The following is a 26,992-nucleotide window of genomic DNA, read 5'->3' as shown; positions in this document are numbered from 1 at the left end:
GTGTGTGTGTGTGTGTGCGTGCGTGTGTGTGTGTGTGTGTGTGTGTGTGTGCGTGTGTGCCTGTTTTAAAGACAGCGAGAGGCAGTAGACCGAGTCTGTCGACCTTCTTTGTGTAATTAACATCTCAAAGTTAGGTGAGGAGGGATGGCAGTTAAAGACACAGAAATAGAATAAAACAAACACGGGGTTCAAACCCCCAGTCTGAGCGGAACAGCGGAAATGCAGGCACTTTAATGAAAGACTGCATTTAATAACAGTTAGCAAAGGCTGAGTAGAAAGGCTTAACATGAGAGGGATGGTGAAACGTGAGACCTCTTAAAAACAAATCATGTGTTACAACATCCGCAGCTCTAGATTGCATGGTTTTTAATACCAAGGTACCACCGAGATTAAGAGTTGCAATTGTGTCAATAGTTTTGTCTACAAGGATACAGGGATAAACGTCATTAACTTTTGTTTCATCCAGATAAAAAAATCAATCAAAGCCATTTTTACACCTTTGACAGTGTGAAATATTGTATGTTCAACTCCCATTATCTAAACACAGAAAATAAAACCAACAAAATATCGAGCTTCAATCCTTTATCAATGTTATGGAATTATAATGATCTTTCTATGTGATCGAGGGGATGCCAACTTCAAAACAGATTCAGTCAGTATGTATTGACTATTGGAGAGCCGGAGGTGAGATGCAGAGTGTGGCCAGTTCTTACCCAGAGAAGACCCACGGCCCATGCCTCCGAGGGGACTGGGGATGCCGCTCTTGGACAGGCTGTTGGGGCTGGTCTTGCTGCCTGTGAACAGGCTGTGTGTGGGGGACGTGGGGGACTTGACCAGCTCTGCCGTCTTGGGCCGGGCGGACAGGTTGAGAGGCTGCGTTCCCTCCTCCTTGTAGAGATGGGGTAAGTGAGCGGAGTGGAAGAGAGATAGAGAGAGAGAAACAGACAGAAACAGGGGGAGAGAGAAAGAGAGGGAGAGACAGCGGGGGAGAGAGGACACAGATGTGAATAAGGGCTCCTCCTATTGGAGGATGTGTGGCCTCCCAGACAACACTCTGCTCCTAGCTAATTACTAGTGTTCCTATCTGACCGTCCTCTGCTCCCCACCTCTCCCTTCCCCTTCTCTCCTCTCCCCTCTTCTATCCTTCTCTACTCTCCCCCTCTTTTCCTCTCCCCTCCTCTCTCATTATCTCTTCTCCTCTCCTCTCCTCTCCTCATTCATCTGCTGGCACCGTGCCATCATGGCCGTCCTCACAGTTGCTGAGAGCCTTTGTTCACACTAATTAAATCAGATTTTTGCCTCCCTGTACATCTTCATCTGTTCTCCCTCTTCTCTGGTCTAAGAATGAATAATAACCACATTACAGAGATACATGGTGATGATTAAAGATGGTTGTAAGTAACAGTCATCAAACGTCAGTTGCGTTATCTAATTCATTAAGTTGTTTTCCAATTTCCTTTCTCATTTGCGGATACTGGTGTTAGTCATTTGTTTCATGTAATACTGCATCCAACAGTGTGTAATAAATGTATAACTGGTTTAGAATGCATTCTTTGTAAAGTTGTGTGAGTTAATGTGAGATGTCGGGTCACAGAAGGACATGTCTGCTGGGCTGGTTGCAGTACAGCACAGAGCAGCAGTACGGTGTGATTGAGGCTGATGGTGATCTGTGGTGTTCTCCAGACCAGTGTCTAGGAGCTCTTGGAGAGGATACCTGCTACCTGACTGGATGGTACTGTAGGTATTACACACGTACCAATGGAGGAATGTACCTGGGTGGGTCAAGTATAGCTCTACTGCCTCCTTATGTATCTCTCTAGTGAAGTCTCTTCGCTGAGATTAGTCTGTATGCTGTTGTTAACAGTGTTTTTCAAAGCCCAAGTGTCTCCTTGTCCAAACATATGGCTGGCTCCGACACACACTGCCTCAAGGCCTTGTTATTGCTGTGCCAATAACAGTTTGTCATCCAATGAAGCCAAAAGCTGACAAACAAAACTAACAGCAATCTAATTCTAACTAACGACGAATACAGATGGGGCTTTGGGGACATATGTACTTTACATTAGTGTTTAATTATTGATAGTTCAAGCTCACAACCTTAGTGTTTAGAAGTATGATAAATACCCATAGAGCCCATTCAGAACAGCAACACAATGTCAAAATATCTGAGTGAAAAGGCCTGTAGGATCTGTTCGGTGCCTCTTATCTAACAAACAGCCTTGATGACATAGATCCTATAAAGTGACAGGGTTTAGGAGACAGCTTGATACAGGCCCATGGATGAGCTCCCAGGAGGCTGTGTGCCTGGGGTCATGGGGGAGGTGTGGTGGGGTTGTGGGGGAGGCCGTGTTTAGCTCCAGAGCTTGCATGCCAAAGAGAATACCAGAGAGAGAGAGAGAGAGAGAGCTGCACTACCATTCAATGACATGATTTAAGTCCCTTCACTATAGTGATATTAAGCTAAACTTTTCCAAATGGAGATATGTTTCTGATTATGGCCTCGCATGGTGAGAGGATGATGTATCTACTCTATGCTCCATACGGAGGTCTGGTGGATCCAGGCCATGCAGTAGCAGACCCTGCTCTCGGGTTTATTTACAAGACAATAAGAGTCATCCATCCTTCCTTTTCCCGTCACTTTTTAAACTGCATTTACATACGAGTGATTCTCTCTCTGTTCTACTGGTTTTGTTCCGTCATAATAAAAAAGGTTCTGCTGTTCCTTGTGATCTGAAACCATGTGTTCCACAAATTCTCTCACTTAGAGCGCCCACAGCCATAGCAACCAAGTCCACAGAGTTCTGGTTGAGAGAGAGTGGGCCTTGTTAAAGACCCACAGATTGATGGGCTGGTAAGAAGTTTGGCCCAGTATTAGCACAGAACACAGAACAGCAGCACCACTACCACTACTACCACTCATTTACTGAGTTATCAGCAGGCTGGGTCAAGAACCACTCTTGAGAGGCGGGGGCCTACCTTGACTTGAGTGATAGGGCTGGAGGATCTCTTGTCGTTCTTCAGGCCGGAGGGAGAGATGGGCCCGCTGTTGTTGGGAGGCTGGGGGAGTGGCGGCATTTTGGCTCCAGGAGAGACCTGCATGCTGGCAAGCTGGGCGGCATACAGTTGCTGTAGAGAGGAGAAGAAGGAAACCCAAAAGTCATTAACATCCAAAGACAGACATTCAAAGCTCTCTCCCTCTCTCTCTCTCTCTCTCTCTCTCTCTCTCTCTCCTCTGTCTCTCTCCTCTGTCTCTCTCCTCTCTCTCTCTCTCTCTCCCTCTCCCTCTCCTCTCTCTCTCTCTCTCTCTCCTCTGTCTCTCTCCTCTGTCTCTCTCCTCTCTCTCTCTCTCTCTCCCTCTCTCTCCTCTGTCTCTCTCTCCTCTCTCTCTCTCTCTTTCTCTCTCTCTCTCTCCTCTCTCTCCTCTCTCTCTCCTCTCTCTCCTCTCTCTCTCTCCCTCTCTCTCCTCTGTCTCTCTCTCCTCTCTCTCTCTCTCTTTCTCTCTCTCTCTCTCCTCTCTCCTCTCTCTCTCCTCTCTCTCTCCCTCTCTCTCTCCTCTGTCTCTCTCCTCTCTCTCTCTCTCTCTCTCTCTCTCTCTGAGTTTCTATCTCTCTCTTTCACGTCTTCCTCTCTTTCCATGCCTGGCAGAGAACCTCCATCAAAGGTCTTTACTGTATATCAAAGCTTGAATCCAGGGAGAGACAGCAGCCTTAAAAACCACACAGCCATGGCTCTCATTCAGCACACTTGGAGCGCTCTTTTTCCACTCATCACAGAGAGAGGTTTTCAGACACAACAGGAGAGAGACTGTTCTGCTTTCCCTCCACAGTAGAGAGGTTTCTGTTGGGCTTTCTGGTCTGTAATAGGACACTACTACACAACCACCTGAGCTGGCCCTCTATACGCCTGCCATCCCACACTGTTAGAAAACCAAACCCAGTTGGACTCCCATCACAGAACACATTAAACGCATACATTATTAAGGTCCCATCCTGCCTGCTGCACAAAGACCATTGATGTCATCATGCTTATTTTCCTTGGCGATAAATCAGTAACTTCACTAACCAGTGGTGACTTACCACTCAGACGTGTGGTTTTGATGACTGGCTAAGCGTTTAATGACAATCACATTTCCACACAGAAAAGGGGTTGAACTCTGTATAATATTAAATATGTCTACTGCTGTCCTGATTATCTGGCAGGCGCTTAGTGAACAGGTTATTGTGCACACTGATATGGCTTATTTATTTACAATAACAGTTGTCAGACACACATCACAGAAAAGGGGGTTGGGTCACAAACCGATAAACATCATAATTTAAATACACTTTAGATATAAGGAAGGCAGATTGTCTGTCATTGATGAAAGCTGGAGGCTTTAGTGATGCCTGTTAAAACTTCTAGGCACTATGAACATGTGAGCTATAATTCATGGGTATCTAATAACATTCAAATACAAATCTGACTTTCCACTATTTTCCAGTCAGTTTGAACACAGCATAAAGAAGATTGTTTTATGATCAGATCTGGAGTTGATTATGTTTTTGTACTGACCCCTCTCTAAGAGACCACTAAGACCCACTCCCTATGTTGTCAGCGCTACTGTTTGCCTCAGGCTATTATTGATTGGCCACCAGGTAAGTGGTTAAATTGGCTTTTGTCCCCTGCTGTAAGTGGCGGGGGTCTGTCAACTAGGACTGCTGTCTCAGAGTGAGGGCTAGGTAGTGTACAATATGTACAATCATTCACAGCTCCAGACCAGACAGACACCACCTCATCACTCCTTTCTGGCTCAGAGTAGGTAAGCCGCTCTGTTTCTATGTTATTCAAACGGATGGTGTTGTCAAGGAGAATTTACTTTCTATTCGGTATGACCAATCAGCATGCCTCGTCTCATTTCCTGGTTTTCCGGGGCCCCATACAGACTCCATTTGTGTGGATGGAAAATGTGGCACAGCCCTGGTGGCCTGTGTGCCCCACCCTCCGTAGTGCAGACGCAGACTAAAGCCAAACAAAGCACTTTGTGTCCTGCTCACATATCTCCAGATATAAACATGTATACTCTCCTGGACCAAACTTTATCGCCGCCACATACACGGCACACAAAAGGTTCATTCTTCTGGGGGACCCGAGGCGAACAACAGCACATGGGCAACGGAAATGACCGACTGATTATGTTCCACAATGATAGAACTGCCCCCACCTCACACACAAACAGCCTTTTGTCTTCAAGGGGCCACAGAAATGGACACAACTCTAACCCCCCAATCCATCTCACTAATACAACATTGAGTTAGTTTGAGCATTTTGGGTTAAGGTGACATAGTTGTTTGCGGAGGAGTTGGGCTGCCTGACTATGTCTCTAGGCTACACGTGAGGCTCCAGTCTGTGTAGGAGCAGAGCAGAAGCCAAGTCTGTTGGACAGATGTTTGTTCATTAACAGAGTTATAGATGGGCAAAGCCCCTGACCTCGAGTGGGAAGAACTTTATTGTTCTGGAAAAAGAGAATAATTGGGTCTTGCTTCAAATTAGAGGCAGTCAACCTGGCTTTTGTGAGGCCTGATTAGCAGGACGTAGCCATGGGGTGAGGAGCTGCAGCACTACCCAGCACAGGCAGACTCCAGGAGGTAAGAAACAATAAACACAATCAGGAGAGCAGGAAGACATGCAGGAGGGAGGTGTGACACGACACACAGTCCACCACTAACTAAACCATGCACCGCTCAAGGACAGAGAGGAGGTAGGGCAGCGGAGGGCTGCCACGTCTCCGGTGCATTTCAGCCTAGTTGTGTAAAAAGGTACGTGTTAACTAACTGTGTACTAGGTGAAACAGAGGGGTGTGAGTTTGAGGGAGAGAGAGGGAGAGGGGGAGACTGACTAACACCGTCTCTGGCCAGGACACATGTTCCAGTCCCCTAACTGAAGGACATCTGCCTGCCTGCCTGGCTCACAGAGGTCTCTCCCGGTAGGCCCACACACACACTCCCTTCTCCGCGCCCCCCGCCATCTTGCTGTGCTGCCACGGCAGAAGGTGCCTGTTGGTAATGAGGGTCACACTGAAAGTCAATGGTAAGACAGGGATCATGGGCTGGGGAAGGGGCAGAGGCTGGGGACTGGGAAGAGCTGGCTTGGTGCCCCAGGTCCACTATGGCCAGCATTCACCAGGTGGAGTCCTGAGTGGTCTCTGCTCTCATCAGCAGCAGTAGTGGTTTCAACCTGCACTCTCCTATTGCCACAAAAACAAACTACTCTCAAGCACTAAAATGCTTGACTTCACTGTCCTTACCAATTAAAATGGAAACGGCTATTGAGGGTAGGAATATGCCAGAGTGTTTGTTTTGAGTAAGTGTATGTGAGAGAGCGAGAGGGCGAGAGAGAGAGAGAGAGACAGACAGACAGACAGACAGACAGACAGACAGACAGACAGACAGGCAGGCAGGCAGGCAGGCAGGCAGGCAGGCAGGCAGGCAGGCAGGCAGGCAGGCAGGCAGACAGACAGACAGACAGACAGACAGACAGACAGACAGACAGACAGACAGACAGACAGACAGACAGACAGACAGACAGACAGACAGACAGACAGACAGACAGACAGACAGACAGAGAGAAAGAGCGAGAGAGAGAGAAAGAAAGAGAGAAAGAAAGAAAGAAAGAAAGAAAGAAAGAAAGAAAGAAAGAGAGGAAAAGAGAGAGAGGAAAAGAGAGAGAAAATGGGGGTGAATAATGACAACTTTTAACACAAGTTATGTCTATGATAAATGTCATGTTATGGTTTCAGTGCTATACTATAAATCGTTGGGGCTGGTAAAGTTTCCTGTTTCTCTGGATGTTTGACATTATACTCCCTCAGCCCTCCCCTCCCCCATGGCTCTGCTGGGCAGGCAGGCAGGCAGGCAGGCAGGCACAGAGGTTCTGCTGTCTGGGTTCTCCTGGGGATGATGCTATTTCTGCCAGAATACAGAAGCATGAACTAAGACTGAACAAAGCCTCTGTGTTGACTCCTACAGTATCCCCTTCCTCACAGAAAACAGTTAAAACACACAAACACCATTCCTGCGACCCCGTCCCTCCCTCCTTCTCTCTCACCCCCCCATCTCTCCCAGAAGAGCAGAGCACATCTCAGCGAGCATGGATTCCAAATGAGCGCGCCAGGCCCAAGGTCAGCTTGTTAGCCTCTAGTAATTAAAAACAAGCCCTCTGGAGGCGGCAGAGGTTAAACGAGGAGGTTCACTTTTCTGCCTGCGACAACATTATACTGAGATTACACACTCCACTGATGTTGGACATCTCAGCACATGTCCAGACCATGCGCCCAGCATATTAGACTCAACAGAGACTATTTAGATATAATATAGGGCATATATATAAAAGGCAATAGATCAATTACCCTTTTTTATGTATAAGGAAAACTCATTATTTTGCGTCTTGGCTAAACCAATCCATTCGGAACAAAATAATTATTGTCAGCCACAATTAATTAGATTTGTGTTGTTTCATCCTGGTATTCGTTAAGTTTCCACACTTTTAATTTGGTGTTAAACGAAAAGGAAAAACAACAACTAGAGAGGAGCACTGATAACAGGCAGAGTAGGTTCAGTACGTCGCTTCTGCATTTTGTGAACTTGGGGCAGAGGATGGAGAGCGAGGGGGATGTGGATTGGGCTTTGGGGAAAAAAACATTTCTCAGAAAAACAAGCTGTAGAATCTTGTTTGTTCTTAAAGAGAAGGGCAGGGCCAAAGCTCAGTGACAGATGCTGTAAAATACAGTGGCAGATTTGGAAAGCCTTCCTGCTCCCAGCCATTATGGTGCATTACACACTTACAACAACTGAGGCCTCAGATTCAACTCACTCTGACGCAACAGACACACTGAAAAACATCTCTGCAGAGTATAAATGACTGAAAGAAGACAGTTATTCTATACAGCACGGTATTGTGAGTGTGATTTGCTATTGTCCATCCCCTGTTTGAGGCAGTGGGTGTTTCTTTCTCTCTCTCTCTCTCTCTCTCTCTCTCTCTCTCTCTCTGTCACCTCTGCCTTGCCTCTGCTGAGCAGTGGGGTGGACATGAGGGCATTAATTGTGCTCCGGTGCACCCCGCCGTTTAAAAGGCAGCGCAGCGCCAGCCCAGTTTGCCACAAGGCTTGTACAGGCTCATTGCCCAGGGCGACCAGGCAGGCTGACCCAGGCTAGGCCCAGATGTCAGGAGCGGAGGCAGGCGTCCTGGTGCACTGTGCCGATGATTTCCAGTATGGCCCAACATCTGTCTCATCTGCTGGCACCTAACCTGCTCCCCTGCTCTACCCCTCCTCTTTCTCTCTCTTTCCAGCCTGCTCGCCCCTGCCTCACTCTAATACACACACACACATGCACACACACTCTCAACAACACAATCCTTCTCATCTTGGATCTAACTATCCTAGCCTAGCATGTGTGGGTTCTCCAGGCCCAAAGCTCCTAGCCATCAGTCAGGACCCCGAGCCAGCCCTCACATTCAGTGCCTCTCACTGCATTATCCACACTATCTGTCCATCTGTCCCTCTGTTCACTAAAGAGCCTATCCAGCTGCTCACCTAGCCATCCCATTAGCTCTCCTCCTCTCCACACACAGCTAGCACTGCTGCACTCCTCTGGGTTACCTTCAAAGACCACACTCCTCTCCTCACAAACAGAGAACCAGCTGCTCTCTGTCTGTCTGTCTGTCTGTCTGTCTGTCTGTCTGTCTGTCTGTCTGTCTGTCTGTCTGTCTGTCTGTCTGTCTGTCTGTCTGTCTGTCTGTCTGTCTGTCTGTCTGTCTGTCTGTCTGTCTGTCTGTCTGTCTGTCTGTCTGTCTGTCTGTCTGTCTGTCTGTCTGTCTGTCTGTCTGACTGTCTGTCTGTCTGTCTCAGTTCTTCTCTCTCTTTAAACTCAAAGTGAAAAGTGCTTCACTTGTTGTTGGTGATGGCAGAGGCCCCAGTCTCTCCACACATCCGGAGTACACATGCATTTGCCTCCAAACAAAAGATAATACCAGGTTTCCTGCTCTCCCTCTCTGTCTGGGAGTCTTTGAGACTCTGAGTCCTCCCTGTCACTCCAGCCGTCTCAGCCACTGAGTGCCCTCCACACGCATCTCTCTCTGCTCAGATCTGGTCTGGTTGTCATTGTAGCACATGGGCTGCTGCTTTTCATGTGTTTATGACAGCAAGGATGGAGCAGGTTTAGCATGGGGCCTGAGTGATACCGTTTCCACTGTGATGGATGGTAATTGCAGTGTAAAGTCACCACTCAAGCAATTTAACATCCAATATTTTAAAGCTTAAGGATGTGGCGGCCTGTGTAATTTGGGGAAGAAAAGGAGCAGGAGTGACACACAGAAACAGCATAAGAAAAGACATGAGAGAAAGAAAGAGTGTAATATACAAAGTAGGAGATGGAGGAGAAAGCAGGGAGATATAGATGAGAGAAAGGGATAGAGTGAGACTGAGGGGCAGAGAGAGATAGGGAGTAAAATGGAGATTTGACAGAGTGAAAGCAGAGGCTCCTATTTGCTGCTCTCTCTGATCCTCTATAGAGAGGACACAGATGTTCTGCTTTATCCAATGATGATTTCTCTAAAACTGCTTAAACCCCAAAGTCTGGCTCCAATGATAAAAAACAGTCCTGTCTAAAGTTCCCTCCTGTTTATCACCCTGGTAAAAGGGCCCAACAATATATCAGGCCTACATCAGCTTTAAGGAAATTGTTTTTCACAGGGCAATTTATGGTAGAGGGGATAGTGTACAAACAACAAATTAAGTGCAACTCCAAATAGAAAATTATTTTGAGAAATTTAAGGAAATTCTTCTCTTGTCTTGTCCACTCAATTGAATATAGTGGGTGGCGGGACACATCGGGGGTACAATCTGAGCACAAATTCCCCTGTTAGGTGAGATGTGTCAGTTGTAATCAGGCCAGGACAGTCCAGGATGGAGCCATTGTTTCCTGCTTGTCCTGAGCTCATCCCAGGCCTGAGTGGACCCTAATGAAGAGGGGCACTCGGTCGGAGGGATAGTTTACACCTTCTCTCCTGTGACTCGTAGACGAGGGCCAATCTGTCAGGGAAGCACTGAGTGAAATTGCCCTGTGTACTGAAAATGCCTGGCGACAGCCTCTCCCTGCCAGCCACCATGGCCACGCCATCCCACCCTGTATTGACAAGCAAATTACACTCTCCAACACTCAAACGCACCGACCAAGATTCATTTACATCCATCAGCCCTAAACCTTTGTTACCTTGGTTTTTTATGCCTGGAGAGAAAGGGCAGAGAGCGGGGGGAGTGAGAGGATCCTCCACGCAGGGCCCAGACTGTTATGACAGTGGAGATTGTGAGCGGGTGCGTGGCCAACATTAAGACTGACAGAGCGGCTAGCATCCCTGACTGGATGGCTGAGCACATTACTGCTGCTGCATTGTGGGAATTAATTCCTCCAATAAGACACTTTTTTAAGGTTCATATATTTCACAATCTAAACTGAGTAAATTGGTGAAAATTATACCTTGCCAGGCTGCTGACAGGGAGAGATATTTTAATTAGAGAGGCATGCTGAGCCAATGCCATGCAGGGGGAGGGTCCTCAGCCCAGGAAGTTGAAGGGTTTGTGAGTCTCAGTGCTTCCTGTCTGGTGATGTGTGAAAACCAAACTTAGTGATATGGTCATTACTGATGATCACACCCAGAACACACACACTTCTGTCTGACTGATCCTCCACAGGATCTCCTCAGCAATTAGCAGCACAGATGCTTTGTTAAAAGATTAGCCTGTAGAATAAGAGCCTACACAGACTAGAAGAGACATCAGAAATACACTGGGGGGAAAAACATGATAACCCACTGGGCACAGACGTCAGTTCAATATCTAGTTTTGATTTCCATTTGGTTAAGTTGTCAACTAATGTGAATTCAGTGTGAAATCAACAAAAAATGTCACCATGTCATTGGATTTAGGTTAAAGGTTGGGTGAAAAAAATAGCAAATGACCTTAAGTTGATGACTTCTTTAAAATCCAATCAGTTTTCCACATTGATTAAATGTCATCATTTCCCAGTAGAAACTAACATCATAATGTGATGCTTCCTGATCTTAGATGCACCGCTCAAATGAGTTGTCCTCTCACTGACAAGGAGCCACAGTGTAAGCCAGACAACTGCCGGACAAAGTGTCTCCTCATATCCTCCCACCACAAATGACACATCTCCTCTTTGTAGCTCTGTTGTTCTTGTTGACTAAAAGAACATATTGTCTGCTTCTTTGGTCCTGATGTGACTTGTGTGACACACACAGAGCTCCTGCTGTGTCCTCTCTTGGCGTCTCCCTCTGTTTCACTGGTAGACTTGAGGGAGATGGGCGGCGGAAGCTAACACTATTATCACTATGAGAGGAGAGAGTGAACTTAACTTAATCACTTCCATCTCTGCCTTCATATTCTGTTTTAATCATCCTGTCCCCCAGCGCTTTGTAGAAGAAGTGATAGGAGTCACATGGTTAGCTTGTTGATCCCAGCACTAGAGAAAAGGGCATGTTTGACTTGCCTTGCTGTTTTAAGGGGGACTCTATGCAGGGTAAATAGCAGCCGGCAGCCAGAATATACCACAGGCGGACAGGCTTCAATTAATAGGAATGCACCTCTTTTTGTTTACTGAGTTCTCTAAAGGTCAGCCAAGTCATGGTCTTGGAGGCTCTGTTTTCGCCCATTCCCAGGGTTGAATACGTTATCAGAATTAATGGCTGAAGCCCCCTCCTCACCCCAGCCTAACCTTCAGATATATGGCTAGCCCATCTGACCTAGAACACAACTAGAAATAGACACTCAGTGGGGCTAGACTGTGCTAACTTTCTCTATGATACGCAAACAGAGAGTAACACACACACACACACACACACACACACACACACACACACACACACACACACACACACACACACACACACACACACACACACACACACACACACACACACACACACACACACACACACACACACACACACACACACACACACACACACACACACACACACACACACACACACACACACACACACACAAGAAGAACATGAGCAGACTCATCCCACACCTTCCACGTTCCTGATTGTTCTTCCCATGGCTGCATGGCTCGCTGCGTGATAAAGCAGGGCTCTCCAGCTCCAACTACAAGCATTGTTAGAACTTGCCAAGGCTCATTAATGCTGAGAGCGATAAGCTCTGAAGGACAAATTGTGCTCATGTATCAGCAAGAAGAAAAAGTTACAAGACACTTTCCTCTCAGCCTTCCCCTCCTCCCTCCTCCTAGTCCTGTCTCCCTCTGGTTTTGTTTTGTTTCAGTCCTGGCTATCAGAATCCTGGCTATCAGAATCCTGGCTATCAGAATCCTGTCTATCAGAATCCTAGCTATCAGAATCCTGTCTATCAGAATCCTGGCTATCAGAATCCTGGCTATCAGAATCCTGGATATCAGAATTCTAGCTATCAGAATCCTGTCTATCAGAATCCTAGCTATCAGAATCATGTCTATCAGAATCCTAGCTATCAGAATCCTGTCTATCAGAATCCTAGCTATCAGAATCCTGTCTATCAGAATCCTAGCTATCAGAATCCTGTCTATCAGAATCCTAGCTATCAGAATCATGTCTATCAGAATCCTAGCTATCAGAATCCTGTCTATCAGAATCCTAGCTATCAGAATCCTGTCTATCAGAATCCTAGCTATCAGAATCCTGTCTATCAGAATCCTGGCTATCAGAATCCTGGATATCAGAGAGCTTAATGTTTAATTGCTATCAACAGCTTATCACTGGTGTTGACAAAACAGGGGCCACAAAAAGCAGGCGCTTGGAGAGTTGTTTTTGTTTCTTTCGCCTTTGTTTCAAAGGCAGAACATTAAAGTCTACTGACGATCCTTATTCAAGTTGTTTCAGATAGCCTTAAATATTTATGATTACACAGTTTCAAAAGATATCCTCAATCTTCATACTTCACAGAACTGCAAAGGGCGCTTTGATAATTTCTTAAGCAAGCAGGCAGGAGTAATAGCATTAGTGTAATTGTACAGAGGGTTTCGCTGCTTCCCATAGCCATTCTGTGTATTGGTTATGTAAATAGAACTCAGAGAAAGTAACCTGGGGAATACATATTGTCAATTTGGATAGAAAGAACATGCTCAGGCCTGGAGAGGAGCTGGATGGTAATAGTGATAATAATTATAACGGTAATGACTATGAAGATGGAACCCAGATAATTATCTTTATTAAACAGTATAGCCTGGGGTTAGCTCCTGACCCCAGTTCAGCTCTAACAGCTTCATGTGAACACTCCTGGAAGGGCCTGCAGGGCTTTGGAGCCTATCCCAGCATTCTCTCTTTCTGTTCGGGAATCAAGCTCTCTCTCAATTTCTCTCTCTCTCGTGCACGCTCTCTCTCTGTCTCTCTCTCTGTCTGTCTCTCTCTCTCTCTCTTTTTTTCTCTCTCTCTCTCTCTGTCTGTCTGTCTGTCTCTCTCTCTCTGTCTGTCTGTCTCTCTCTCTCTCTGTCTGTCTGTCTCTCTCTCTCTCTGTCTGTCTGCCTCTCTCTCTCGCGCTCTCTCTCTCCGTCTGTCTGTCTGTCTGTCTGTCTGTCTGTCTGTCTGTCTGTCTGTCTGTCTGTCTGTCTGTCTGTCTGTCTGTCTGTCTGTCTGTCTGTCTGTCTGTCTGTCTGTCTCTCTCTCTCATACCGCTTTAGGTCATACAGTGTAATGCAGGAACATCAGAGGTCTCTATTGAACTTTCTTGGTAACTGGAGTGATTTTCATTCCCTCTAATAACTATTATCATCCTAACCCCCATCTCTGGTGGAGCTATTGGGTTAAATCCTCTATAAAACAGGGTAAACTGCATGTGTAAGGTGCTAAGCTTGTAGGAGCTAGGGCCTCCAGGATTATTTAGTGTGCAGCTCATTACTTAGCATACAGCTGCTTAGCCGTTTTTCTGCCCTGGGCTTGGCAGGCGTCCTGAGCAGCATTCTTTGTGGTATCACATACCTGAAGCTGGAGGGGGCTGAGTCCTGACGCTGCCGCAGCTGCCATTGTGGATGGAATGAACTGCACCGGGTAGTTGTCACCTGTCGGGGGGAGAGAACAATGTGCACAGGTTGAGACAATGAGCAAAGGGAGCCGGGCCCACAGCGGCCAGGCATGTGCCAACACAGTCCCTGGGCCCTCCTCTCCCTCTCCTCTCCTCCTCTGGGCCCTCGGCTCCCAGCCCAAACATCTGCACCAACAAAAGGCTCAGCTGGGCCGACTGGAGCAGCATTATTCAGGAACGTATCCCTCCTCACCACCCCCCTCCTCACCACCCCCCTCCTCACTAACCCTCTCCTCACCACCCCCTCCTCAAAGTCCCACTCCCTGCTCTCCATCTCCACGCTGGAAACCAACAGGCACTATGAAAGGTGTGTGTGTGTTAAATATCTGGGTGATTATAAGTGATTCCACAGAGGAAGTGGCGTGTTCTCTCAGGCATTTGTAGACATGCCCTGCTATTGTTTGACACAACATTGTTTGTTTGGCAGTGAGAGTTTTGGCAGACAAGAGGGAACAGTGCTTTAAGAAACTAGTTCGAACAAGTGTGTTGTTACAATAACACGGTTAACAAACAACATTCTTATCTTGGTATCACTTCAATCTAACCAGTATGAACGACTCTTTTTATATCCTTTTTATTTGATTGCTTTACAGTGCCTTTGAAAGACAGGTATGAAGTAGGTGGTCTATATGATTGATGTTGTGGGAGCGTTGAGTGTGTCACTGAGTACCAGAAGCCTTTACACTGGGCTGGCTGAGTGTAAAGGCTTCTGGTACTGAGTGACATACTCAACGCTCCCACAACATCAATCAGACAGTTCAGACAGACAGAACAACCCCAGTGAGACGGGCCAGGCCAGTAGTGTAGCCTACAGGCGAGAGGGGAGGGGAGTGGGGAGTGGGGAGTGGGGAGTGGAGGGGAGGGGAGGGGAGTGGTGGGTGGAGTGGAGTGGAGAAGGGAGAGGGGAGTGGGGAGTGGAGGGGAGTGGAGAGGGGCGGGGAGAGGAGAGGGGAGGGGGATGACTGAAGCATGTGTACTGAGGGGGAATTGGCACTAGTTCAGACCCCACTTCCGCCTGTCACTTCATATGGAGCCATTAAGCCACAGGCATGAGGTAAATGTGTATACCTTGTCCTTTGAGGAAGACACATTTCAGTTGAATGCATTCAGTTGTACTGACTAGGTATCCCCCTTCCCCTTTTTCTTCCTTCACCCTCACTTTGCAATCTTGTACAGCACAGCACATTGTGATACAGCCAGGAAATTCAATCCCCATTTAAGGCAGGGGCAAATAAAATCAGGCCAGTGAAGTGATTTCAAATTGTCTCGTAGGAGGGATGCGGTGTGGGTCGTTACTACCTGCATGGCCTTTCTCTCTCAATGCATGAGTATGCCATCCCTCTCTCTGTGCAGAGGAGGAGTAGTGGGGGAGTTCTGTGTGACTTCAGGGGGGGCTCAATGACAAGTCATGTGAAACCAGGGAGGAGGTCATGTGAAACCAGGGAGGGTCACAGCTGCCAAGAGAGGACACCACCGGCACTGTACTGGGGGGTCTGGAGGGGGGTCTCGGGAGGTCAAGGGGGTCCAGGGTTGCATGCAGACTCCAGTAGACTGGGCGTGCTGCCAGCCTGGTGTCAGTAATGAAAGCGCATCAGGGTTTCAAAGTGTGCTGCTGTCCTGAGGACGGCTGATCCCATGACTGATCCCATGGTCAGGCCTGGGTGATGGATCACTAGGAGGGTAAACAGAATGATGATGCCATGGCTGTGTCAGAGCTGGGTACATAACTCTGGCACATGGAGAAGGCACGCTATGGATCGGGTGTTTGTTGTCACTCCTGGAACTGCTGAGGGATGAGATGGATGGATTCCCTTCATCATGACAAGTCGGCTGCCGGAGCCCTGATGCAGCACAGTGACCACTGTGATCCAAACAGGATCTCTCATCCACAGTGAACCAAGCTCAAGGATGATTTATGTCCTGTCAGAGCTGACATACCGAGGGTCCTCCATAGGAATCAACCAGAAATTTACCTCTGATATGGTCGGTACTACCAACAAGACCAGTATCAAAGACATTCCCTGTCCAACAAGACAGATGGGGCCAACGAGCCGCTAGCTGTTCAACATCATAATGCTATAGAGAAAGCAGATACAGACAGGAGCTGCTGAATGATGTTTAAAGGTCTGTGATGGTAATGGTGGAGAGAAAGGTTCATCTCATCCTGCATTCCTTTCTCAGCCAGGTGTCATGCTGAAAAACAGCCCAATTAAGTGGAGTTGTGTGGGACTGAGCGGCATCGGGCCCTGACCCTCTTTATCGATGAGCACCCTCATATCTAGTGCAGGGCCCTCCAGCTGCCTGGAGCCTGGGCTTGAGGACACCACAGCCTGAGAGCCTGGGCTCAACACTAATGAAAAGGAGTGGGTAGGACCATAGAGCAGGGCCTGATGCAGGAGAAGGGAAAAGCCTCTCTCTAACAGAGCTCTTCACAACTGGGCACCTGATGCCAAGGGAAATCTAAAATAGTTAAGAGTTCTTTGAAAACAAGTGGCTCTGGAATGAATGTTCAATTACTAAGTCTATGCCCTATTTCACTTTCTCTGTTTGAAGTGCTAACAATGTCTCTATCCAGCTAAACAAGGCGGTGAGAAAGTTGGTGCTGAACAAAAATAGAAGACCTAACATGTGTGAGCATGAATGGCTGACACAGATTCCATGGAGCTCTAATGCAGCTACTGTATTCAGTCACAAGAGGGACAAGCCAGTCGGTTATTGTGCGGTGGCAGAAACAGAAATGTAGCAGCAGTCATTCCAGCTGGATGTCTGTGTGTGTCCTCATCATAGCATAGGGACCCAATGACCATGGAGTCATTCTGCAGGACCATTAGACTACTATCAGAGTGAATGTCTCTGTGTCCATGCAAACAGAGCGAGCTGGCGTCTATTTGTTTAAAGGATGACCTGCGTCTCTGCTCTGCCATGCAACGTCAGGGCCATTGAGCACAGTGTGCAGAGGGAGAGATGGCACGATGCTACGACGCTGGCAATAGTTCTGTCGTTGTGGCAACACCGCGGGGTCAGGGTCATAAGCAGTGGTCCCTGGGAGGGTCTGTCTTATAAAGATGACATCAGATTAGTGTGCCCTAGCGTGGAAGTGAACGCTTGGCCACTTCCCTAGTCTTCATGGAGGGTGGACACAGCAGCATCCTCTGATCTAGCAGACGGGTCATAAGGTAGGATCTTGCGTTGGGGGTTGAGGATAGTAGAGACGTTAAGCTACTTCAGTTGATCATGGTAGTCATTGGTAGTCATTTTCAGACCTTTTTTCCTTTTCTTTATGAATAACTCATGAATAATTCAGGGGTTGTGTGTACACATGGCGACCCATGCATGCCGTGAGTCCATAATACCTTCTGGTATTTGTACTAAAACATTTTCCATGTCAAATGTATTAAAGAAATCGACAGGCAAAAGAATCCCCTCAGGCGCTGTGTTCCAGCTGTCATGCCTCTGTAGTTCCAAAATAGCTGACCATTTTTTTCATCCTGTGGCTTTATCGTAAATGTATTAGCTGCACTACCACACCTTTTAATGTTCTGCTATTTACCTGCTGACTAGACTAGCCAATCTTACTCCACCCCCTCTGACTTCGTCCAAGTCCTGGAGTTACCTCAATGTTGTGACATGAGGCTAACAACAAATGTATGAGAGCATTCAGGACAGACAAAAAGAGGCCTGGACTTTTCCTCCCCCCAGGTCGGTCAGGGAGATGAGAAAACCACTGCATGTGCAATTTTACTTTACTTCCATCCGATAGTCAATGTTCAGCAAGAATTAAAAGGAATACCCAGCCATAGAGCTAAGGAGAGAGAGGCTGTGTGGCTGGGTCCACTCAGGGATCTGCCTGAATATTTAATTACAGAAGCCCAGAGTGACACATCTTTAATTCTCAGTAACAATGAGCAGGAAGTCAAACAACAAGTCATAGCAATTTCCCACAAATTTGTTTTGGGATGTGGAATGTGTTACTTGTGGAGCCATTCTCTTTCTCCGTTCGTCACACAAAGGGAGAGAGAGGCAAGCTGCTACAGGCAAGGGGAGCAGAGGCACCTCCGGGAGGGGGCCTTCACCCTTCAACCCCACAGGACAAATTACTCTATGCCTGGGAGATGCTTGCCCTCCTCTTCTGTCTCTCTCTGTCTGTCTGTCTGTCTGTCTGTCTGTCTGTCTGTCTGTCTGTCTGTCTGTCTGTCTGTCTGTCTGTCTGTCCGTCCGTCCGTCTGTCTGTCTGTCTGTCTCTGGATGAGTGACATGTGTCAGCTCATCTCCACAAAGAGATACAGAAGGACAAGACACTATCTCAGAATAGTATGTCTGGACATTAATACAGTCCTGTTTCTGGTGCTATCACATTCCACAATATGCAGTATGTTTAAATTGACATCTAAGCTGTACATAATCCTTTGAGTAATTGATGAGTACAGTGAGAGAGTGAGAGGGTCAGTGAGTACCTAGGTAGAGTACTGTGTTACTGCAAGCAGGCAGGTCCCTCAGCAGATTCTTCCATAGTGATTACAGCCAGAGAAGTCAAGACACTTTCATGTTGAAAAGCTGTTCACATTCCACTGCTCCTTTACTCATATCTACTGTTGAACAGGCATGCTGCCTTGGAGTTGAACACAGAACCCTCCCCAAGGCTTGGCTCCACTTACAAGGTGACATAGAGTACTGTACATTATCTGCCTTGGCCTTACTGACTACACTTTTATTTGGTGCCGTGTGGAGACTGGGATATGTGTAGTGTACGGATCCTATGATAACTGGGGCAGTGAAAATGAGCACTGAAAAAAAGTATTACTGACAAAAAATACATTGCAAGTAAATGTATGAAATATATAACCATAATAAATATGTGGGATAGATTATATTGGGAAAGGTCCTTCATCAATAAGATGACCCATGCTGTCAAAATGAACCTGTGTCTGTGAGGAGGAGAACTGCATGTACATAACATTGAGAAGTAGACAGAGAACAGGACAGACAGAGACACAGGAAGAAACAACAGAGAGAGAGAACGAGAGGAGCATACCTGGCTTGTAAGAGATTCCCGGTGGGAAGAGAAAGCCCTGCTGGGCGGCGGCAGCAGCTGCCAGGGTGCGTTGGTCGTGTGGAAAAATGGGAATCATGAGCGGAGGCATGTGACCCTGGACCTGCTGAACAGAACAGAAAAGCGGAGATCAGAGAGAGTCCTAGCTGAGCTGCAGACACAGAGCAGCACACTGAGGCAGGCAGGCAGGGGGAGAGGAGAGGGGAGCACAGAGCAGATCACAGCCTGGCCTAACGCATCCTGACAGGGGGCTCTGCGGCTCTGACGGCCCTCGTGTGCTCACACAATACCTGGCCCGGCCGCGTCTGTTCCTAATCCCCGCAACACTATTTCACAACGGAACTTCAAAGGACCCAGCCACACGCGCATTGTCCCCCCCGCTCAGAGGGTCTGACACGTGAAAGGCAAAGGACGGGAGGTTACAGATGTATTTGAGCACCTGTAGAGGTCTGTATGGTGTGTAGGTGTGTGCACGGTCAGTGGGATGACTGTTGGTGACAGATACAGACTGGTATGTGAATAGATCAACACAATGTCCTCAGGCTGTTCGCTGTAGTGTCAGTGGTGTGGTGAGATGAGATGTCGAACCGTAACGTTGTAGTGTCGGTGGTGTGGTGAGATGAGATGTCGAACCGTAACGTTGTAGTGTCGGTGGTGTGGTGAGATGAGATGTTGAACCGTAACGTTGTAATGTCGGTGGTGTGGTGGGATGAGATGTCGAACCGTAACGTTGTAGTGTCGGTGGTGTGGTGAGATGAGATGTCGAACCGTAACGTTGTAGTGTCGGTGGTGTGGTGGGATGAGATGTCGAACCGTAACGTTGTAGTGTCGGTGGTGTGGTGAGATGAGATGTCGAACCGTAACGTTGTAGTGTCGGTGGTGTGGTGGGATGAGATGTCGAACCGTAACGTTGTAGTGTCGGTGGTGTGGTGAGATGAGATGTCGAACCGTAACGTTGTAGTGTCGGTGGTGTGGTGAGATGAGATGTCGAACCGTAACGTTGTAGTGTCGGTGGTGTGGTGAGATGAGATGTCGAACCGTAACGTTGTAGTGTCGGTGGTGTGGTGGGATGAGATGTCGAACCGTAACGTTGTAGTGTCGGTGGTGTGATGAGATGATGAACCATAACGCTGTAGTGTCGGTGGTGAGATGAGATGAGATGATGAACCATAACACTGTAGTGTCGGTGGTGAGATGAGATGATGAACCATAACGTTGTAGTGTCTGTGGTGTGATGAGATGTCGAACCATAACGCTGTATTGTCGGTGGTGAGATGAGATGTCGAACCATAACGCTTCATAGGGACATGTACAAACACACAGGGACACCCTCACACACACACAACCTGCCACCCTGACTGACAGGGGAAGATGAGCTCAGATATACAGCCTCTATCTCATACTTTTGGAGGATCATTTATACAGACGATAAAAGCCCAGGCGATCCGGTAATTTACACCAACAGCTTTCAGCCGCTGTCTGTTTGTGATATTTCATCTTAACGTCCAGAGCCATGCCCTGCCCCCCACATATCCTACACGGCTCCTCAAACTGTCTAAACTGTTTCAGTCTAACATTATCAACCTTCACTGTCCACGCTGAAGCTGACTGTCCTGTTCTGACTCTCTACAGCAAGAGGATAAATATGTGCTCTCGCTGTGTGTGTGTGTGTGTGTGTGTGTTGTTAATGTCTCTTAGAGGCAGTGTAGTGTGTGGGGGGGGTTCAGAATGAGACACATGCTGAGGGCTGAAGCAGAGCCCAATCTGACTGTGATCCTCTGCATCCTGCCTGCCGGTGATAGGGTGCAGCCAGGCTGTGTTGGGTCTGCGAGGGTTAATCTAGCACCGGGCCAGCCCACCTCAGGGGAACCCGCCTGGAAAACGGGTTAATAAAGGTCAGCCCCCAAAATAAACACTTTACAGAATGTTTCTCCATTCATCCCTCTTTAAAATCAACTTGCAATAAAACGGGTCTGGGTGCAATTACTCCCGCAGCATTGGGGCATGAAATCAACCTGCTTTGAGCAACGAATTTTCCCCCACGTTCTAGCTGAGGTCTGCTTATGGTCTCTGTCTGCTCCCCCTGTGTGCCCTGATCTGGTGCAGCAGGGCCCGTTCCCCACCACTATATGTGCTCAGGAGCACTCTATCGATCTGGCCAGAGGTGCAGAGCTAGACTGAAAACTAAATAAATAACACTTTCTGTCTACAGAGCTTTTCAACAAAGTGCAAGTATAGAAAGTACATTAGAAAAGGAATGGAGAAGCATGTCATTTCCTTTTTTCTTTCCAGTAATCTGAAAAGTATTTCTGTAAAATGTGCTGCGGCTGGAGAAAAGGCGATGACCTGGGAGACTGTTGGAAACGACCTTAAATAAAATGTATTTTTCATTGGGATTGGTGTTCCAGGTTTCCAGGCAGACAGGATGAAAGATGGCCCTTGGCCCCGCATGTATAGAACATATGGAAAAATGCAGTAATTAACGTCCCAACATGAGTTAGAGCCAGCGACAGGTGAACAGGTACACTGGGGAACAGGGACTGCCCTGTGTTGGAGTGTTCGTTCTATAAAAGCAGATGAAGTATTTTTCTGAATATACTGCACTCACGGTGCAGAGAAAGACTCTCTGAAGCAGACTCTCTCCCTCCCTCTCTCTCCCTCAGTACTGAGTGTGTTAGTCTACCCTCAGGAAGGTTATTAAGGTCAGTCACATACACAATTGCAATTAACCTTACTCGCATTAAACTAACAAAACGAATTAGGCTAAAGCCAGGGTGTTACACTGAAACAGCTGCTCCAAATGTGGAACGTAAGTGGAACTATTATTGTAATAAGCTGAATACACTGAGCTTCATAGATTCAACACATTTAATCATAATTCTATTACTCCATAGCTATTTATCACTGATAAATATTGATCTATTCCCTGTCATCATTGTTTCAAACAGTAAAATATCATCAGTTTAGTTGTCTAATGAAATCAGACGTCTGTTCAGACATGTCGACACTAATTACTGTAGAGATCACTGTAGGAGCAGAAGGAGATTCTGTTCATACATTTCAACACTAATTACTGTAGAGATCACTGTAGGAGCAGAAGGAGATTCTGTTCATACATGTCGACACTAATTACTGTAGAGATCACTGTAGGAGCAGAAGGAGATTCTGTTCATACATGTCGACACTAATTACTGTAGAGATCACTCTAGGAGCAGAAGGAGATTCTGTTCATACATGTCGACACTAATTACTGTAGAGATCACTCTAGGAGCAGAAGGAGATTCTGTTCAGACATGTCGACACTAATTACTGTAGAGATCACTCTAGGAGCAGAAGGAGATTCTGTTCAGACATGTCGACACTAATTACTGTAGAGATCACTGTAGGAGCAGAAGGAGATTCTGTTCAGATATGTCGACACTAATTACTGTAGAGATCACTCTAGGAGCAGAAGGAGATTCTGTTCAGACATGTCGACACTAATTACTGTAGAGATCACTCTAGGAGCAGAAGGAGATTCTGTTCAGACATGTCGACACTAATTACTGTAGAGATCACTCTAGGAGCAGAAGGAGATTCTGTTCATACATGTCGACACTAATTACTGTAGAGATCACTCTAGGAGCAGAAGGAGATTCTGTTCAGACATGTCGACACTAATTACTGTAGAGATCACTCTAGGAGCAGAAGGAGATTCTGTTCATACATGTCGACACTAATTACTGTAGAGATCACTCTAGGAGCAGAAGGAGATTCTGTTCAGACATGTCGACACTAATTACTGTAGAGATCACTCTAGGAGCAGAAGGAGATTCTGTTCATACATGTCGACACTAATTACTGTAGAGATCACTGTAGGAGCAGAAGGAGATTCTGTTCATACATGTCGACACTAATTACTGTAGAGATCACTGTAGGAGCAGAAGGAGATTCTGTTCAGACATGTCGACACTAATTACTGTAGAGATCACTCTAGGAGCAGAAGGAGATTCTGTTCAGACATGTCGACACTAATTACTGTAGAGATCACTCTAGGAGCAGAAGGAGATTCTGTTCAGATATGTCGACACTAATTACTGTAGAGATCACTGTAGGAGCAGAAGGAGATTCTGTTCAGATATGTCGACACTAATTACTGTAGAGATCACTGTAGGAGCAGAAGGAGATTCTGTTCAGACATGTCGACACTAATTACTGTAGAGATCACTCTAGGAGCAGAAGGAGATTCTGTTCAGATATGTCGACACTAATTACTGTAGAGATCACTCTAGGAGCAGAAGGAGATTCTGTTCAGACATGTCGACACTAATTACTGTAGAGATCACTCTAGGAGCAGAAGGAGATTCTGTTCAGACATGTCGACACTAATTACTGTAGAGATCACTCTAGGAGCAGAAGGAGATTCTGTTCAGATATGTCGACACTAATTACTGTAGAGATCACTCTAGGAGCAGAAGGAGATTCTGTTCAGACATGTCGACACTAATTACTGTAGAGATCACTCTAGGAGCAGAAGGAGATTCTGTTCAGATATGTCGACACTAATTACTGTAGAGAACACTGTAGGAGCAGAAGGAGATTCTGTTCAGACATGTCGACACTAATTACTGTAGAGATCACTGTAGGAGCAGAAGGAGATTCTGTTCAGATATGTCGACACTAATTACTGTAGAGATCACTCTAGGAGCAGAAGGAGATTCTGTTCATACATGTCGACACTAATTACTGTAGAGATCACTCTAGGAGCAGAAGGAGATTCTGTTCAGATATGTCGACACTAATTACTGTAGAGATCACTCTAGGAGCAGAAGGAGATTCTGTTCAGATATGTCGACACTAATTACTGTAGAGATCACTGTAGGAGCAGAAGGAGATTCTGTTCAGATATGTCGACACTAATTACTGTAGAGATCACTCTAGGAGCAGAAGGAGATTCTGTTCAGACATGTCGACACTAATTACTGTAGAGATCACTCTAGGAGCAGAAGGAGATTCTGTTCATACATGTCGACACTAATTACTGTAGAGATCACTCTAGGAGCAGAAGGAGATTCTGTTCATACATGTCGACACTAATTACTGTAGAGATCACTCTAGGAGCAGAAGGAGATTCTGTTCAGACATGTCGACACTAATTACTGTAGAGATCACTCTAGGAGCAGAAGGAGATTCTGTTCATACATGTCGACACTAATTACTGTAGAGATCACTCTAGGAGCAGAAGGAGATTCTGTTCAGATATGTCGACACTAATTACTGTAGAGATCACTCTAGGAGCAGAAGGAGATTCTGTTCATACATGTCGACACTAATTACTGTAGAGATCACTGTAGGAGCAGAAGGAGATTCTGTTCATACATGTCGACACTAATTACTGTAGAGATCACTGTAGGAGCAGAAGGAGATTCTGTTCATACATGTCGACACTAATTACTGTAGAGATCACTCTAGGAGCAGAAGGAGATTCTGTTCAGACATGTCGACACTAATTACTGTAGAGATCACTCTAGGAGCAGAAGGAGATTCTGTTCAGATATGTCGACACTAATTACTGTAGAGATCACTGTAGGAGCAGAAGGAGATTCTGTTCAGATATGTCGACACTAATTACTGTAGAGATCACTCTAGGAGCAGAAGGAGATTCTGTTCAGATATGTCGACACTAATTACTGTAGAGATCACTCTAGGAGCAGAAGGAGATTCTGTTCAGACATGTCGACACTAATTACTGTAGAGATCACTCTAGGAGCAGAAGGAGATTCTGTTCATACATGTCGACACTAATTACTGTAGAGATCACTCTAGGAGTAGAAGGAGATTCTGTTCAGACATGACGACACTAATTACTGTAGAGATCACTCTAGGAGCAGAAGGAGATTCTGTTCAGATATGTCGACACTAATTACTGTAGAGATCACTCTAGGAGCAGAAGGAGATTCTGTTCATACATGTCGACACTAATTACTGTAGAGATCACTGTAGGAGCAGAAGGAGATTCTGTTCAGACATGTCGACACTAATTACTGTAGAGATCACTGTAGGAGCAGAAGGAGATTCTGTTCAGACATGTCGACACTAATTACTGTAGAGATCACTCTAGGAGCAGAAGGAGATTCTGTTCATACATGTCGACACTAATTACTGTAGAGATCACTCTAGGAGCAGAAGGAGATTCTGTTCAGACATGTCGACACTAATTACTGTAGAGATCACTCTAGGAGCAGAAGGAGATTCTGTTCAGATATGTCGACACTAATTACTGTAGAGATCACTCTAGGAGCAGAAGGAGATTCTGTTCAGATATGTCGACACTAATTACTGTAGAGATCACTCTAGGAGCAGAAGGAGATTCTGTTCATACATGTCGACACTAATTACTGTAGAGATCACTCTAGGAGTAGAAGGAGATTCTGTTCAGATATGACGACACTAATTACTGTAGAGATCACTCTAGGAGCAGAAGGAGATTCTGTTCAGATATGTCGACACTAATTACTGTAGAGATCACTGTAGGAGCAGAAGGAGATTCTGTTCAGATATGCCAGATAATTGGAATCTGAGAGAAAATCTATATATCAAGAAAATACAGTGTCAATCAGACAATAGCTAAACTCATCCAATATCCTGAATGTTGCCTCCAAACAAAGCTGTAAATGAAAAGGGAAATCTCTCCAGTGACAGCACTGTGTTTTTATTGAATAGATATCACAATGAAGAGATTTACCCAGGCGAGACGAAATATGAATATGTATCGGGGAAAACAAGGGCATTGGGTTTGAATGGTTGTGATTTACAGTAATGAGCACTGTGCATTAAACTTTAATTTACTCTGCTAATGTCAGAGAAAGGGAAATCAAATCTGGAGAAGCTTCAAAGTGCCAGCTAATAGTGGAAGTCTAGCCTTCAGCCTGTCAATTAACACATGGCACGGTAGTTCAGCAGACAATGCATTTATCAATTTACACATTATCACTCTCATTTTCCATTGACTGGAAACAACCATCAAAAAAAGCATCAGAAGAATGGCAGTTATGAGGATACGTTGTTGATAAATTACAGATCAGCTCCCAGACAAAAGACTTCCATTTCAGTGTGTGTGTGTGTGTGTGTGTGTGTGTGTGTGTGTGTGTGTGTGTGTCAGTTTCTCCAACATTTGTGGCAACACCAGACCCTGAAAGAGTTACCCTGAAGTTCATCTGCCTATCGGCTGGGTGCCCAGAATATTTCTATTGCCAGGATGATCTTGAGGAGTCTGATAGAATGAAGTGGAGCAGATGTGAGCAGAGCACTTGGGCCACGTCCTCCCCACTCATTGTTACGCTGGCACTGCTCCCTCTTTGTCTTAGCACTGCTAAGCACTGGATAATACCATTTCACACCATCTGCCCCAACGCTTCATTAAAGATACATGAATGGGCTATCTTATGAGGAACAGGTGCTATTGTTAGTCCCAGAAGACTCGGCACTGAGGATCGGACTCTGAATACTTGAGGAAGAGCATCTGTAGTGATCAGTCAGACAGATAGTTGGCTGGGGCTGCTCCCTCTGCCAGCACACGCACCAACAGAGGTTTCCAGGGGTGAGAGAGGCCTCTCAACCGCCTTGCAACATGTATCATCAATTCAGATGACCTGATGAAGTCTGTACCAGTCCAGAGTGCAATCTGTTTCGCTCTCAACGATGTGCTGGCATAATGACAAATGGCACTAACTCTCAGTTTTCATTAGATTTAACATTGTGAATAAAATTTTAAATAAATAAAATTTAAAAAGAACACATAAATATCTGTGAATATAACAAAAGATGACTGAAAA

General features: G+C 46.2%; 1 protein-coding gene across 7 annotated transcripts in view; it reads right to left on the bottom strand.

The window, feature by feature from the left end:
* LOC112237175 (transcription factor SOX-6) overlaps nt 1-26,992 on the bottom strand; it is an 80,243-nt gene that overhangs the window by 30,005 nt on the left and 23,246 nt on the right. For 6 of the 7 annotated variants that reach the window (XM_042321143.1, XM_042321146.1, XM_042321145.1 and 3 more), the window contains 4 exons: nt 19,161-19,281; nt 14,026-14,105; nt 2,977-3,126; nt 714-888 (listed from right to left, as the gene is read on the bottom strand). In XM_042321143.1, coding sequence (XP_042177077.1) covers nt 714-888; nt 2,977-3,126; nt 14,026-14,105; nt 19,161-19,281 — 526 coding nt within the window. The remainder of the gene's footprint in view (nt 1-713; nt 889-2,976; nt 3,127-14,025; nt 14,106-19,160; nt 19,282-26,992) is intronic. The other variant, XM_042321144.1, reaches the window with a different exon arrangement.

The sequence above is a fragment of the Oncorhynchus tshawytscha genome, linkage group LG04 (genome assembly GCF_018296145.1).
Source record: "Oncorhynchus tshawytscha isolate Ot180627B linkage group LG04, Otsh_v2.0, whole genome shotgun sequence".
Taxonomy (NCBI): domain Eukaryota; kingdom Metazoa; phylum Chordata; class Actinopteri; order Salmoniformes; family Salmonidae; genus Oncorhynchus; species Oncorhynchus tshawytscha.
This window is presented reverse-complemented; position numbering and strand designations above follow the sequence as displayed.